At 50.4% G+C, this 14,255-nt stretch overlaps 4 protein-coding genes across 4 annotated transcripts; all 4 read left to right on the forward strand.

The window, feature by feature from the left end:
- Nucleotides 1-176: 176 nt before the first annotated feature.
- EDB82DRAFT_521921 (Metalloenzyme, LuxS/M16 peptidase-like protein) lies at nucleotides 177-1,728 on the forward strand (the record flags this gene model as incomplete). The annotated part of the gene is made up of 4 exons (XM_025736987.2): nucleotides 177-425; nucleotides 496-670; nucleotides 733-1,577; nucleotides 1,633-1,728. The coding sequence occupies 4 exons, from the start codon at nucleotides 177-179 to the stop codon at nucleotides 1,726-1,728; spliced, it is 1,365 nt and encodes a 454-aa protein (XP_025588033.2).
- Nucleotides 1,729-4,052: 2,324 nt separating this feature from the next.
- Nucleotides 4,053-6,994, forward strand: EDB82DRAFT_425128 (uncharacterized protein; the record flags this gene model as incomplete). Its single annotated transcript, XM_025736965.2, has 4 exons — nucleotides 4,053-4,110; nucleotides 4,166-4,532; nucleotides 4,590-6,727; nucleotides 6,789-6,994. 4 exons carry the CDS (start codon nucleotides 4,053-4,055, stop codon nucleotides 6,992-6,994), a joined length of 2,769 nt encoding a protein of 922 aa, XP_025588031.1.
- Nucleotides 6,995-7,894: 900 nt separating this feature from the next.
- EDB82DRAFT_491999 (uncharacterized protein) lies at nucleotides 7,895-8,762 on the forward strand. The gene has a single exon (XM_065608401.1). It carries the CDS (start codon nucleotides 8,387-8,389, stop codon nucleotides 8,687-8,689), a length of 303 nt encoding a protein of 100 aa, XP_065465915.1. The 5' UTR covers nucleotides 7,895-8,386; the 3' UTR covers nucleotides 8,690-8,762.
- A 2,812-nt stretch (nucleotides 8,763-11,574) lies between these two features.
- On the forward strand, nucleotides 11,575-13,372 carry EDB82DRAFT_103146 (uncharacterized protein). The gene is made up of 2 exons (XM_065606956.1): nucleotides 11,575-12,798; nucleotides 12,856-13,372. Exons 1-2 carry the CDS (start codon nucleotides 11,936-11,938, stop codon nucleotides 13,271-13,273), a joined length of 1,281 nt encoding a protein of 426 aa, XP_065465916.1. The 5' UTR covers nucleotides 11,575-11,935; the 3' UTR covers nucleotides 13,274-13,372.
- Nucleotides 13,373-14,255: the final 883 nt, after the last annotated feature.

Genomic DNA, 14,255 nt, shown 5'->3' on the forward strand with positions numbered 1-14,255 from the left:
GCAATACTGAGCCAATGCCGCGGGTGCAAATCTGGCTGACCGGAATGATCACGTGATGAAACTTTCGTCCCCGTAGCCCGAAAATTAGACGGGACCTTTTCGACGAGGCACTTCTCTTGGAGATCAATTGCTTCACCCAGACGGCCGAAGGATTGCCAATTGCCTACGCCATCAATATGATCTCGAGATCGACCCTTGCGCGAACCGCGCAGCAGGCTGCCCGCCAGTCCTGCCGCGTCCAGCGACGAACATACGCCGCCGCTGCTTCGACCGGATCATACGAGACCTCGGATGCGTCTGGCCTCAAGATTGCCTCACGGGATGCCCACGGCCCTACTACTAAGCTCGCTGTTGTAGCTAAGGCCGGTACTCGATACCAACCTCTCCCCGGTCTGACTGCTGGCCTTGCCGAGTTTGCCTTCAAGGTAAGGGACATAGAGGAGGGGATCGAAAAAGGAAACCCAGGACTTGAGCTAATTTGCCGGCTCTATATAGAACACCCAGCGACGATCTGCTCTTCGCATCACTCGCGAGTCTGAGCTCCTTGGTGGTCAATTGGCTTCTTCCCACTCCAGGGAGGCTGTTATTGTCGAGGCCAACTTCCTCCGCGAGGATCTGCCTTACTTCACTGAGTTGCTCGCTGAGGTCATTTCCATGACTAAGTACACTAGTGAGTAAACACTGATTGCGCATTTACATATCGGCATTTTAGGTACTAAGACCTCTTACCAGCCCACGAGTTCCACGAGGATGTCGAGCGTGTTCTTCACCATAAGCAGGCCGCCCTCAACGCCGACGTCGCCGCCACTGCTCTTGACAACGCCCACGCCATCGCTTTCCACTCTGGTCTCGGTTCCTCCATCCTCCCCAGCTCATCAACTCCCTACCAGAAGTACATGAACGAGGAGTACATCGCCAGCTTCGCCGATGCCGCTTACGCCAAGTCCAATATCGCCCTCGTCGCCGACGGTGCCTCTGCCGATAGCCTCTCCAAGTGGGTTGGTCAATTCTTCAACGATGTGCCCTCCACCCCCCGAAACGGCCAGACCCTCAAGACCGAGGCCGCCAAGTACTTTGGTGGTGAGCAGCGAACAAACTCCACTGCCGGCAACTCTATCGTCATTGCCTTCCCCGGTACCAGTTACGAGTCTGCCAAGCCTGAGAACGCTGTCCTGGCTGCTCTCCTCGGTGGCCAGTCAACTGTCAAGTGGGCTTCTGGCTTCAGCATGCTGGCCAAGGCCACCGCTGGCACTGCCGGTCTCACCGTCAACACCTCCAACCTCCTTTACTCTGACGCCGGCCTCCTTGCCGTTCAGCTCAGCGGTCCTGCCGCCTCTGTCCGCAAGGGTGCTGAGGAGGCTGTTAAGGTGCTCAAGGCCATCGCTGATGGCAAGGCCAGCCAGGAGGATATCAAGAAAGCCGTCGCCAACGCCAAGTTCAACCTCCTGAGCCAGAACGACCTCCGACAACCCAGCGTTGTCCTCGCCGGTACTGGCATTGTCAACACCGGCAAGCCTTACGACTCTGCTGCTCTTGCCAAGGCTATCGACGGCGTTTCCGCCGAGTCTATCAAGGCTGTAAGTTTTAAACATTTGTTGAAATCATAAACAGCACTAACAACTTCACGTCTAGGCCGCCAAGACCATGCTTGAGGGTAAGACCACCGTCTCTACTGTCGGTGACCTGTTTGTTCTGCCCTACGCTGAGGATATTGGTCTGCGAGTATAAAGGGGGTCCAAGAAAGAAAAAAGCTTGTACCAACAGTCAAAGTTTAGAAGAGCCGTGGGAGAGGATGTCCTCTTTGTGAATATTTATAGTAGAAATCTTTCGAACCATTCCAAGGTTTCGTTTCCGTTTTCTAACTTATATGAGAGCTCTGTAGCGCTTGGCTGTTGTTATGACGGCCCGGTCGATTTGGCGTTTCCCATTGCAACATGATACCTCAACCTTTTTACAAAAGCAGCGCTTTCTTCCAACTAACAATTTCCATCAAAAGTGCATAATGACTGGGTGCCATTGGGAATACCAGTCTATGCGGAGAACCCAAATTGAGCCTCAAAACATCCTTACCCAGTCTGATTGGGCACCAGACTGGTGTACCTACCTACCTTTGTTTGGGTGACCCTGTTTGCACTTATAGATATCCCATCTAGATGCTCTTTTAGGTAGGATCGAGAGCTAGTCAGCTTGGTGCAGATTGTCTTGACCACTCATGTTTTCAGGCAGGGCTTGTCCGCCCCAAACTTGCAGTCCATCGTATTCGTGGGCACACAAGCTGTGCAACCAACGCTGCGCCATCACGAAAATACAACATTTCACGCCCAAAGTCCAACACAGAATGAGGCTTTGTTCGCTGATGCTGATGCTGATCAAATATGGCACTAGCAATCGCTGCAGATCTGCAGGCGTGAGCATAATATGGGGTTGTTTATGCGCACTGTACTGCTACCACCGTGTGCTCCAGCAACACGCCCAGTGAACCTAGAATCGCATACATTGAATATCTGCAGCACACGATTGCCTAGCTATTTCATCCTACCTGACTCACAGTAAACCTGATGGTTACAACTTATCGTGACTCGCTGAAACTTAATGATCTTGTTGACATATGTTGGGTGACGACCAGTACCGATTCAGCAACATCCGCACCCAGTGTTGTATATAAGCAGAACTTCAAAAACGACGACTGCAAACCTCCCGCCAATATTCTACCCCAAAAGGATCCACAATTTATTTTGAGCCAGTATCTCGACTGCCATACTACGGCACTCCTAACAGCTTGCAGTAGAGTGCATACCAGATCAAAAGGAAATTTTCCAGTCTACCTTAGTACGTATGTACATGCCTTAGTTAGTAGGTAAATTTCAATATTTCTATTTTGTCCAGGGACCCCTCTCTTTTTCCGGCAGGACAAGAACCCTGCCGCGGCCGTCCCCAGTAACTAAAGGGAAAAGCAACGACTGCAACAAGGGACTTTGGCCTCGATCTGGCCCTTGTCATCCACTAATTCCGCCCAAACTAGGTGGCCAGGTACCTGCTGTGCTGTCGAATACCGTACCTTACAGACCTAGGAAAGGTACCTTAGCTGCCCACGGGAGAAAACAAAGGTCCAGGTCCCCCAAGCCTCAACCACCAACGTCTACTGTTGAACCTTCGTCTCCTCGTTGTTTGGACTCTCCCTTTCACTCACGACTGAAACCCTCCTTTCGCACCTCCGCTCCCTGCTCCTATTGCCCATTGCAAGGCAATTGTAACAGCACGCGAGCTGGACGACATACTCTAGATCGCCGCATCTGAACCCTTTTCTTCGGTTCTGGCCCACGCGAGGTAAACCACTCTAGCCCCTCTCTTCTTCAACTTTCCTCGCCCGTTTTCCTGGACAGCCTTTTCGATTTGAGCCGCCTTTTCGCTTCTCCTCACACAAACGCCCGACTGGGCCGACTCTGCCACTTCAACTTGCCAAGCACAATCCCTCTCAGATCTCTCTTTCAAAAACTCAAAATCGTATTTTCTCGTGGATGTGTCCAATTACTAACGCTTATGGCTTTGAGTTAGCAGTTAGCAACTTACTTGAGCTTTAGCCTTCATACCGCATAACGCAGTCGTTGCATTCTCCCAACCGACTATTACATTAGCCATCTCTAGGTAGTGTCGTCAAAAGGTACGTCTGTCTTGCCTGTGGCTACAACAAGATGTGTCCCTAGCCCGCATCCCAATGGATTTCGCATCCTTTATCGACTACCCCAAACCCCACGGCCTTCGGGTAGCCCACCGTAGTCACGTCATGGCTTAGGACGTGGCCTCTGATACCTTCCTCAGCTCTCCTCCCACATTCGTTGCTCAGTCTGAGCAACTTGGAAAGTGCTAGGAATACTAACGCCTTCTACTCAGGTTCGAGGAATTGCCCCGATCACTTGCGAAACCGAACGAGACGACAACGCTCATCCCGCATCATCACTTCAAGATTCTTTTCGGTTACCTGGATGGTGACCAGTCTGCATAATCCTTGACACTCTTTTAATAATTTACCTAACGACTGGAGCATTCACGATATGCCCGGTCCGAAGAAGGATGGAATAGCCGGTGGAGGCTCTGGAGGCAAGCAGAATGGTTCGTTAGACAATCTTACTCGGCTGTATGATTTATCTAACATTGGCCGACACAGGAAACCGTTCTTCTTTCCGAACCGATTCGGCTATCTCCAAGAACCGATTTGGCAATGAGCGGGTTCTTCAGCCCTGGGTTCCCGATGCGAACGACACTTTCAATGGTAGTCTTGAAAAGGCCAGCGGCAGTGGCACCTGGGACCAGTTTGCTGAGAATGAACGACTCTTTGGTTTAAAGACTAATTACGACGAGAACTTCTATACCACCGCTATCGATAAGAGCCATCCTGATTACAGAGAGCGGTCTGCTGCCGCAGAGAAGAAGGCTCGCGAAATCGAACGTAGCGCGCCTACTACTGCCCACGTGGCTGAGGAACGTATCATGGATTACGTTGGTGGAGAGGACGGAGGTGATGAAGAGGACAAGTAGGTATTCTGACTGCTTCGTCTGTCCGATCGTACTAACATAATCGTCTCCAACAGATACAGTGGTGTTCGACGCCAGGACTTCCCACCTCTGTCAGCTGGGCGGGAGAACAAATACACTCCACCAGCCAAGCGTGCACCTATGGCTCAGTCCACTGTCAAAGGAGCTCCCATTGATCCTGCTATCATCTCCTCGCAGATCAAAGCGCCTCCAAAGAAGCAGAACACGCCCACCCCTGAAGAATCAAAACCACAGGCTTCTGAGGCGATCAAGAACGGGTCAGTTTCCAAAACCGAAGCGCCAAAAGCCTCTGCAGAAGCCAAAGCTGTAGAAGCATCCGCCAACAATGCTAAGCCCGCTGTACAGCCTGCCAACGGTAAGGCAGCTGAGACGAAGCTAAATGATGCATCCAAGGCCAATCCCAGTTCCTCGAACGAAGCCCCTACCGCACCCGTTGCCACTTCCACTGTCGAACGTGATGTGCTGAAGGAATTCAAGGCATTCGCCAACCGAGAGCGTCAGATAACAGAGAAGGCTCGGAACAACAAAGCCAAGCAAGACAAGGAGGTCAAATTAACGGAACTCAAGAAGTTTGCCAACTCATTCAAACTCTCAACTCCAGTCCCCACAGATTTGGTTTCTATCATCGCCAAAGACCCTCTTAAGCAACAGCAGATTCAGGCCAAGGCTATCAAGAATGCTGAAGAGGTGGCCAAGGCCAAGGCTAGTGCTGTAACAAAGGATAAGGTTACTCCGTCAAAGGATACCCAGGCCAAAACTTCCGGCCAAGGCACGCCTGCCGCTGCTGGCACATCTGTTCCTCCCAGTGACACACGCGCAGCTCGTGCCCCGGCTGGCGCTCAGCCCGCAACAACAGCTGGAAACCAGCCTCGCCATCCCAGTGCTCGCCAGCAATACGCTCAGCAACCTTATCACGGACAGCAATACCGAAACAACCGTATGCCTCCACCACAGCAAACAGGCAACTTGGCCTCGCGACTCCGTAACGTTGAGCAACAGAAGTTCTCTCAGACTCCAGTACCTCACCAGCCTAATGCTCCTGGTCAGGGTCAGGTTCAGGAGATGCGTGCCCCACCAACAGGACCAGCCAGCGGCGTCGAAACTGTTTACAATCGACGCCTCAGCGGCAACCCTAGCCACATGGGTGCAAAGTTGAACCCCAACAGCCACGAATTCAGACCCAGCCCGTTCGCAGCTGCTTTCAACCCCAACAGCCATGCCAGTACAGCTTCGAGTCCTCGATCTGCGGCAAACAACGTTGATGTTACGACAAACAATACCGTGTCTGACAGTCAGCTTATCCGCCGCAAGACCAAGGCCATTGATGTTAAGAAGTGTTATATCCTGTCCCATATTCAAACCTTGACTCCTCCTCATGGTCGAAACTGGGATGACAATGCTGGCCTGCGTCCTTCTTATGACACTTTGCCGACTTGGCGACAGCTCCAGGACAATGAGAAGCCAGAATCCACCATGCATCTGACTTACAAGGAGTATTTCGAGCGCCAGCCATTTGGCGGGCCTGCGCTGGCAACCCCCAACCCGCAACATGTCGTTCCTCAGATCCCACACCAGCATCAACTGCCTTTCCATCTCCAGCAGGGCGCACACAACATGGCTCCGAGGGGATCGCCTCATATGCCTCCTATGCAGATGCACACCCCTCAGCACAGTCACGTGCCCCATCCACCATACGGTAACGACGACCACAGGATGATGCACTCCAACTCAGCTCAGTCATTTGCTTCACCTCGTCTTGGTAACGTGCCTGTGGCGTATAACTCACCTCAGGTACCATACAACCAAGCTGTTTTCATGGGGCCTGGCACCCCTCAAATGAACCAGTACCGCAACTTCTCCAACAACCACCAGTACATGACACCTCAGCAGGGCCAAATGGGCGGTCCTATGATGATGCCGCAGCAATTCATGCCCGGGCCTCAAGGGATGGTTCCTGGCCCGCAGATGATGTATCCTGGTGGCCACCCGCAATTCATGCCTCCATCTGGACCTCAGCCAGTGCCTGGTGTTAACGGTTACCCAAGCCCTGGTCGTCCGGCGGCACCAATGATGGCGCATCAAGGTTCGCAACAGGGACAGCCCATGTATGGAATGAGCCCCAATGTGCAATACAACCAGCCGGTCTTTAACCCTGGTCAGCAAGGCGGTCCAAGTAAGTCGTTCTGATGTCTGTCAACAAGCAGAGAATTAACAGGTGGCTAACGCCAGTGCAGTGAGAGGTGGATACGGTAGCCCTGGTCCTCAGCATTTCGGTACAAGCCCTCAACAAGGTCACCAATATGGTGGGCAGCACAGGAGTGGGAGCAACTATAACAAGGGTTACGCAAACCAGGGAGCACACCAGACACCTCAGGCAAACCATGCGGTGCCTGCTGCGAACCCAGCTCGACCTTCCGAAGCATCGGATGAGGCCAAATAGGCGTCCTGCATCGGTTTTCGTCCCTTATCTTTGCGTACAGTCGAGCAAAGTACTTAGCAAGGCCGTCTCGGGCGATGGTCTCGCCGAGATATACTGTTACACTTATCTCAGGGTCTGGGCTATATCAAAATAACAGCGAAGCGTACGAACCATTACAAATGAGTTTCAATATGGGACATTCAAACAGCATCGCACAACAAACAGCTTAGACGAGAGGACGCCTGAGACTCGGGCTGTCTAGGTACTTGGTTTAACAGGCGAGTCGTTAAGTCGATAGTGGTGTAGCTCTACGGACTATGTCAGCAGTGGGAGGACTGAGGTGACATTGGTATTGTCTATGTGCTATCACGCCGATTGGATGTCGAGGCTGGTAATGCTACTTGGTGGTACCATAGCCAATGACGGACAACGGGAGAGGGGAGGGTTACCCGTATCTGTTCTCGAGGCTTCCTTGGAGCAGGCGAATCTTGGGGGAAGTGAGAGTAGGGCCGACTGCGGGAACGATCTGGACTGGCTTGGGGCGGTGACACGAATAACAAGCTTCTGGACCGGTTACCTGTGGGTTTCGAGGCTCAGACTATGTATCGGAGGCTGAGTGCCGAAGGTCGAACACTGTATTCAACGCAAGTATGCGTAGTGGGCGATTTTCAGACCGACTCGACGCCGGGGCGCTTTCGCGGCAGAAGGGGTGAGTGGTTGGAATGACAATGTCAAGCAAGCCCAGCGACGCGAGAAAGAAGCGAATACTATCAAGACATTCATACACTTTACTTGCTTAGCGTGGTCCAACTACTGATAAAATATTACGAATGATGCATATCTTGACAGTAAAATGAGGCCAGCACGGTGATAATTTTGGCTTGAATATTAAAAGATGCGCACAATGGCCAGACTCACTAATTTCTTTTTTCTTTTTTCTTCTTTTTTTTTCGTTCTCAATAGACGTGCATAGTAGATACTTAGATAATCCAATGCCAATACATGGCCTCGGCTATTTACAGTTCTCGAATTTACAGTTCTCACATGCATACACGCGCGGCTGGGTGAAAGGACGAGGGGAGGGGACGCTCACGCCATTCGCAATCCTGGCGACATCTCAAACTCAGGAGGCGATGCAAAAGCAGGGGTGAGAGACAAGACAGCACAGCACAAGATATGCTACTCCGTACAGGGTATGGACAAAGTAACGATGGGAGGCAGCTGAAGAATAAACGGATACATTTTCCAGAGAACCGCCTATGCGAGTTTGAGAGTACTGTTTGCCGAGTCAGAGTCTTTGACGTAAAACTACCAAGCACTAATAATAATTGCAACTACTACTCAAAGAGAAAAGCCAAACTAGAGATGACACTGGAAGATGTTCTATGTACTATGTAGTGGTACGATACTGTCATGTGGATTTTGTTAGCCATCAAGTTGGCGTTGACGGTGAGTGGTGTTTTTCTTCTTCTTGGTTTCTCTCCGTCTTGGTCCCTCAGAGTCAAAAGACCCCGGACGGTTGAGGCGTTAAAGGAACCGTTCAACCCGCCAAGGGGCTTGAAAGTGTGGATGCCACTAGCAGACGATCACCGACCAAGACCCGACCCTGACATGGGTGCAACGAATCGGATGAACCTTGGAAGCTTGCTTGGCTGTGATGAAAAGGAAAGGGGAGAAAAAAATGGAAGACTCGAATCGCCGGGAGGGGAAGGATGATTACATGGATCCAGGATCTAGATACTAAGTTAAGGATATCGGATTTCCGTGTGAAAGATGATCTACACTTTGCATGTGAACGGCGCATATCAATCATAGTACAATTATTCATGTGATGTCTGGCCTAACTGGATGTATGAGTGATATGATGATCTTTTTTTTTATGCAAATTCCGGTTGGCTGGGTATGGAATACATTTTCCACAACAGCGTTTCGCGATGCAATATAGTGCAGGGTAGACACAGGAACCGAATTTGAATATTCTGACATTATACTACGGCTGTAATTTATGGTTATGTTATTGGTCATTTCGTGGTTAATGTGACATTATGCCTGGCGCTTCAACAATTGTTTGTTTTTCCTTGTAGTGTTTCTTGATCGGCATATCATATCATGGATTGGTTTGGAATCATGAATGTAGTTATGCGGTGATGTTGTATTTCCTAGTCATTCGACATCTCTCATCCATATGTTCCATAACCACGAGCCTGTGGAGGTTTGGACGGCACTTGGACCATGCCTCGTAGGCATTGTGTCAGTGTCACGATTAATCTAGACATGCACTTTGGTCTGCGTTCACGTTGAACAGATGAAAGGGGCATTTCTGTTACTCGAGTTTACGTACAAGTCATTTAAGAAGTGTAATTCACCTGCTGAAATGGTGAGGTGATGTTGGTGGTTGTCGGTTTGAAATTAAATCCATCATCCCCAATAGGAAACTCGTTATCGACGAGACAATCCATTGATAATATCAAATGTTGAGTGCATGACACAGTTTGTTCCTTGGCTGCTTCAGTCGAATATTCCTTAGTTCTTTCAGGTGGAGGGAATATCACGTTCTGTCATTGCTCCCCTGAAGCCACTGCAGATGGCGTGTTTCATCCAGGTACAAGTTCGATCAATGCATCTTTAGACGGCGGGTGGCTTTTGGAGGTTTGGAGTCGTGATTGGCTGAGATGAGCCTGACCCGTCACATAGCCCTGCTTCATCGTTTAGACCCTTGCACCTTGTGCTTGTTCTTTTTTAGTAGTAACTCATGACCACGAGGGGAGAAAGAGAGCAAGGACCCTTTCTCCCAGCAAATGGGAACCAATCCTTCGACTCGACGATTTAGATCTGTGACAATGGCTTTGTCGACCTGTTAAAAGGATGACATTCGTTCTATGTGAAGCAAAAAGGTTCAGAGGTGAAGTAAAGATTGAAACATAATAAAGACAGGGGAGGTGAATATCAATAGACAAATTCTTTCGTGGTATAGCGAAAGAAAGACAGAGAGAGGCGGCAGACGGGCCGCCTGAGGTCTCACATCATGTAGCCTGGCGCATGGCAGACAAACACACAAACACGGCATTAGTAGATAGATCTACATACATACAGAAAAGTACAAGCACATGCAAGATAATCTGTTTACAGGCCAAGCGAGGTGTTACGAGATGAATAGAAGAAGAAGCAGATGGAAATTAGGATCACACATACGATTACATGAGCAAAAATCTGGACTAAACTACAGTAGACTAGACTTGACTAAATTAATTAATTTATCGTGTATCAGGTATCAATCACTGTCACCCAGCCCAATCCAACTTCTATCTACGGACACAGCACGGAAGGGAGGCCCTGCGCCACTACTTCTGCCTCTGCCTCTACCCTTGATTCAGTCAGTGCACAGTAAAAAAAAGATCAGGTTTCGAATTCTTGGCTCGGCACCTCTTTTACAGGGGAAGCCACTTTTCTTTTCTTCAACGACTCAACTTTTATGACAATGAACAGGAAACAATGAATGAATGAATGGTATGAGATACATGCCTTTGTCATTGGAAGGAATTGATGAAAAACAACCCAATGTTGAGTGACATTCAGTTTCAGAAACGCAATACCATTATCACGTACGTAGCCTACAGAATGCAATGGATTGCATTATGCAGCATTGCATTACAGGCCAGAAGGAGTCTGTTAGCCGCCCAAATGCAACTGATCCAAGTTAGGGGATGTCCCCGCGCACATGCGACATAGACGCCCACAGTCGAGACGCTTCGACCGCCAGTCGCTTGGCTCCCCTAGTCCCCGAAGCTGGTTCCTGGGCGAGCCAGACGAGTCAAGCAGGTCCAAAGCAAGGGTCAAAGGGGAATAACTGTCGATCATAAGCAAGCAAGTAGACTAGCCGGGCTGTGTAGTCGCCTGCTTTATGCATTCATGGCTCTGGTGGAGGAGATGTGGCCCTCACCTCGGTTTAACGAGAGCGACTAATTCGCTGCTTCTTTGCCGCCTCTGCCATTCAGGAGTGACCGACTACTACGTACGTAGTATACTAGGTAGTGTACTATTTTCATGGATCGTCTCGGTAATTCCATGTCTTGGCTCAGAGGCAGCCGAAACGAAACGACTGAAACATCCTGACTTGACTGGTCTAGACGTCCAGTTGGGACGGATCGTACTACATAAGAGCTCCTCCCCCGACCTCTGGGACCCTTTTCTCTTCTTCAGCAACGCTCAAGAATTCCATATTCAGACGATCCCTTTTTGACATTTTTCTCCTTTCTTCTTTTCTTCAATTCCCTTCTTTGACTTTCCCTTGACGGGCTGGAAATACATTCCCTCACAATACCAACAACTCATCAACTCTTTTTGTCTTTCCCCGTTTGTAACGGAGACCGGCATCAACTTTTTTTCATCTTTTTTTGAACAACAAGCTTTCACCGACTGAACAACGCACAAGAAACCGGCCTTTGTGTTACCAAAAAGCCTTCCGCCCGACGCCGTCAACCTGTTCGAGAAAACAAGACTGCTCAACCACCTGCCTGTCTGCACTGCACTGCACTGTCACTGTTCGCGCACCAGTCACCTTTGTTTTCTTCTTCGCCGCCTATATCATTCACCTTGTTCGCATTGACTCTTCGTCGTTCGCACCCACAGTCCTTTGCAAACGCATTTGTTCAACAAAACCACACAGTCCTTTGATCCATTGTTTCGTCACCGAACAAACACGGCAAAAGAACCTGCACGCTTTTTTTTTTGGTTCACCATTCATTATCTGTTCACTTGAACAATAACCAGCCCGAAACACCACAAACTCGCGCCAAGCTCGCAATATAAATCAACTTCGATCCTTCCCACCAAGTCGGATTCATTCCTTTAGCAATCAACATCTCTGAGAAACACTCAGCAACAACAACAACAGCAACACAATCGTGTCGAAAACAGCAAACAAAACTCGCCTTTTCTTATCGAGATACCCATCACATCAAAATGCATTTCAACTCCTTCGCCGTTTGCCTTGGTCTGGCTGGTCTGGCCCAGGCACACATGGAGATGATCTCCCCCGCCCCTTTCAAGTCCAAGGAGAACCCTCACGCCGGCAGCGATGTCGACTACAGCATGACCGCTCCTCTTGAGGCCAGCGGTGGCAACTTCCCTTGCAAGGGCTACCACTCTCTCTTCGGCACTGAGGCTGGTGCCTCTGTCGCCGATTGGGAGGCCGGTAGCCAACAGACCATGAAGATCACCGGTGGTGCTAACCACGGCGGTGGTTCTTGCCAGGCCTCTCTCTCCTTCGATAAGGGCGAGTCTTGGCAAGTTATCCACTCCTTCATCGGTAACTGCCCTGCTGCTGGTACATCTTCTTTCGATTTCAAGGTTCCCTCCGATGCTCCCTCCGGCGAGGCCATCTTCGCCTGGAGCTGGTTTAACCAGATTGGTAACCGTGAGATGTACATGAACTGTGCTGCCGTCACCATCAAGGGTGGATCTAAGCGCGCTTCTGCCATGAGCAACCGTCCCGCCATGTTCGTCGCCAACGTTGGCAATGGTTGCACCACTGAGGAGTCCTCTGACCTTGAGTTCCCCGAACCCGGTCCCGATGTGAGCAACGACTCTCAGAAGACTGCTGGCCCCATGGGATCTTGCGCCAAGGCTGGCTCCGGCTCCGGCTCCGGCGATGGTGCTGCTCCCAGTGCGCCCGCTGACAACGGAAACAATGGAGGCGACAGCGGCGCTGCTCCCAGCACCCCTGCCGGTGGTAACGATGGCTCCTACAACCCTGGCAACGATGGTGCTGGTGCCGCCCCCAGCGCCCCTGCTCCCACCAAGCCTGCTGAAGGCGCCCCTGATGCGTATGTACCCTCACCCTCTTCTGCAACTGACAGTGGTCCTAATTCGCAAACTTCTAGTCCTGGAGGTGTCTTCATCACTGTCTCTCAACCCGCTGAGGCTACCGCTGCTCCCTCGGCCCCTGCCAACGATGGCGCCGGCTCCAGCACTCTTCTGACCATGACCAAGCCTGCTCCTGCTGCTCCCACCAGCATTGTTACCCCTGAGCCCGCTCCTGCTGCTCCTACTCCCCCCGCTGCTCCCGCGACCCCTGATGCTGGTGAGGGTGGTTCTGGTACCGAGGAGACTGCAGGTTCCGCTTGCACCGAGGAGGGTCAATGGAACTGCATCAGTGGTTCCAAGTACCAGCGCTGCGCTTCCGGTACATGGTCTGTTGTTCAGTCCATGGCAGCTGGTACTACCTGCTCTGGCAACAAGAGCCAAGCCATGGCCTTTGGATTCGGCCGCAAGCTCGCTTTTCGATTTCGTCGGGCCTAAGACTTCTTAGACCGGCCACTGGGACAAATCTCAGGATGTCATGAGCATATGAACGAATAGAGCATGGCAGGCTGCAACAGCACATATTGTTTGTCTTTCTTTCTTGAAGGGGTGGGTGGATTTCGGAGTTTGGGTCATTTTGTACACAGAATTAGGAATCAGACTATGAATTCTTCAAAACACTTGTTTCGACTTTGATGGTGAATGTGATTATGATGTGTAAGAGATACTATGTAGTATCTGCGATGTTGGCTATGATGGTAAGAAATAGTACCATTTGTGATGTGGGAATTATGATTGTTAGAACAAAGACGGACACCACATCCATCATACTACCGTGTAGCTATCTTTGTTGGAACGTTGAACATGTGTTTGTTACCCCATAGATAGTGGATAAGAATGATCAATCATTAATTATACTGGCTGCACTCTTGCACCATACTAGAGAGCATAGTCTAGTATAGTAGCAGAGGCACGTGCCGTTCGTTTGGAGTCAAGTATCTGCTAGGTATGGCCCTTGTCAGATAGACGGAGGCCGCCTGCGACGCGTCAATGTTCTGGCCATAATCGTGGAGGTTGGAGGCCGGCTACCGGATATGCAGATGGTGCGTTGTGCGATGTTGGTGTTGTTGTGAGAGGGGCTGTGGTGTTCCATCTGGCAAGACAGAACAAGACACAGTGTACGTTCCGACATCCCGAGGAAGCTTTGATTGGACAGATGAGCTTATAGACTCCTAAAACCACTATGAGTGGCGATTCTGACAGTATGTGCACGGTACGCACGAAGTAAAGGCGCTTGCGTCTACTGGAACCCCATCCGACCTGGCAAAGTTGGGTTTCCTAGCGGGGCAGTGTTGTGTTGTCTTGGTGAGATGAAGCCATACTTAGAAATTCCAGTGTACATTGATTGGTGAAGTGATAAAGACAGAATAATCAAAGCAAAACATAGTCGCATATTTGAGTACAACTCTGGGTATATTTG

This window comes from Fusarium venenatum (genome assembly GCF_020744135.1).
Source record: "Fusarium venenatum strain MPI-CAGE-CH-0201 chromosome Unknown EDB82scaffold_1, whole genome shotgun sequence".
In the NCBI taxonomy this organism is placed as follows: Eukaryota; Fungi; Ascomycota; class Sordariomycetes; order Hypocreales; family Nectriaceae; genus Fusarium; species Fusarium venenatum.

Excerpts from the sequence above, each read along its gene's own strand:
- EDB82DRAFT_103146 (XM_065606956.1), top strand. The coding sequence starts at position 11,936 with ATGCATTTCAACTCCTTCGCCGTTTGCCTTGGTCTGGCTGGTCTGGCC. Across the intron at positions 12,799-12,855 it reads GCTGAAGGCGCCCCTGATGC|TCCTGGAGGTGTCTTCATCA; the intron begins GTATGTACCCTC and ends GCAAACTTCTAG.
- EDB82DRAFT_491999 (XM_065608401.1), top strand. The coding sequence starts at position 8,387 with ATGTGGATTTTGTTAGCCATCAAGTTGGCGTTGACGGTGAGTGGTGTT.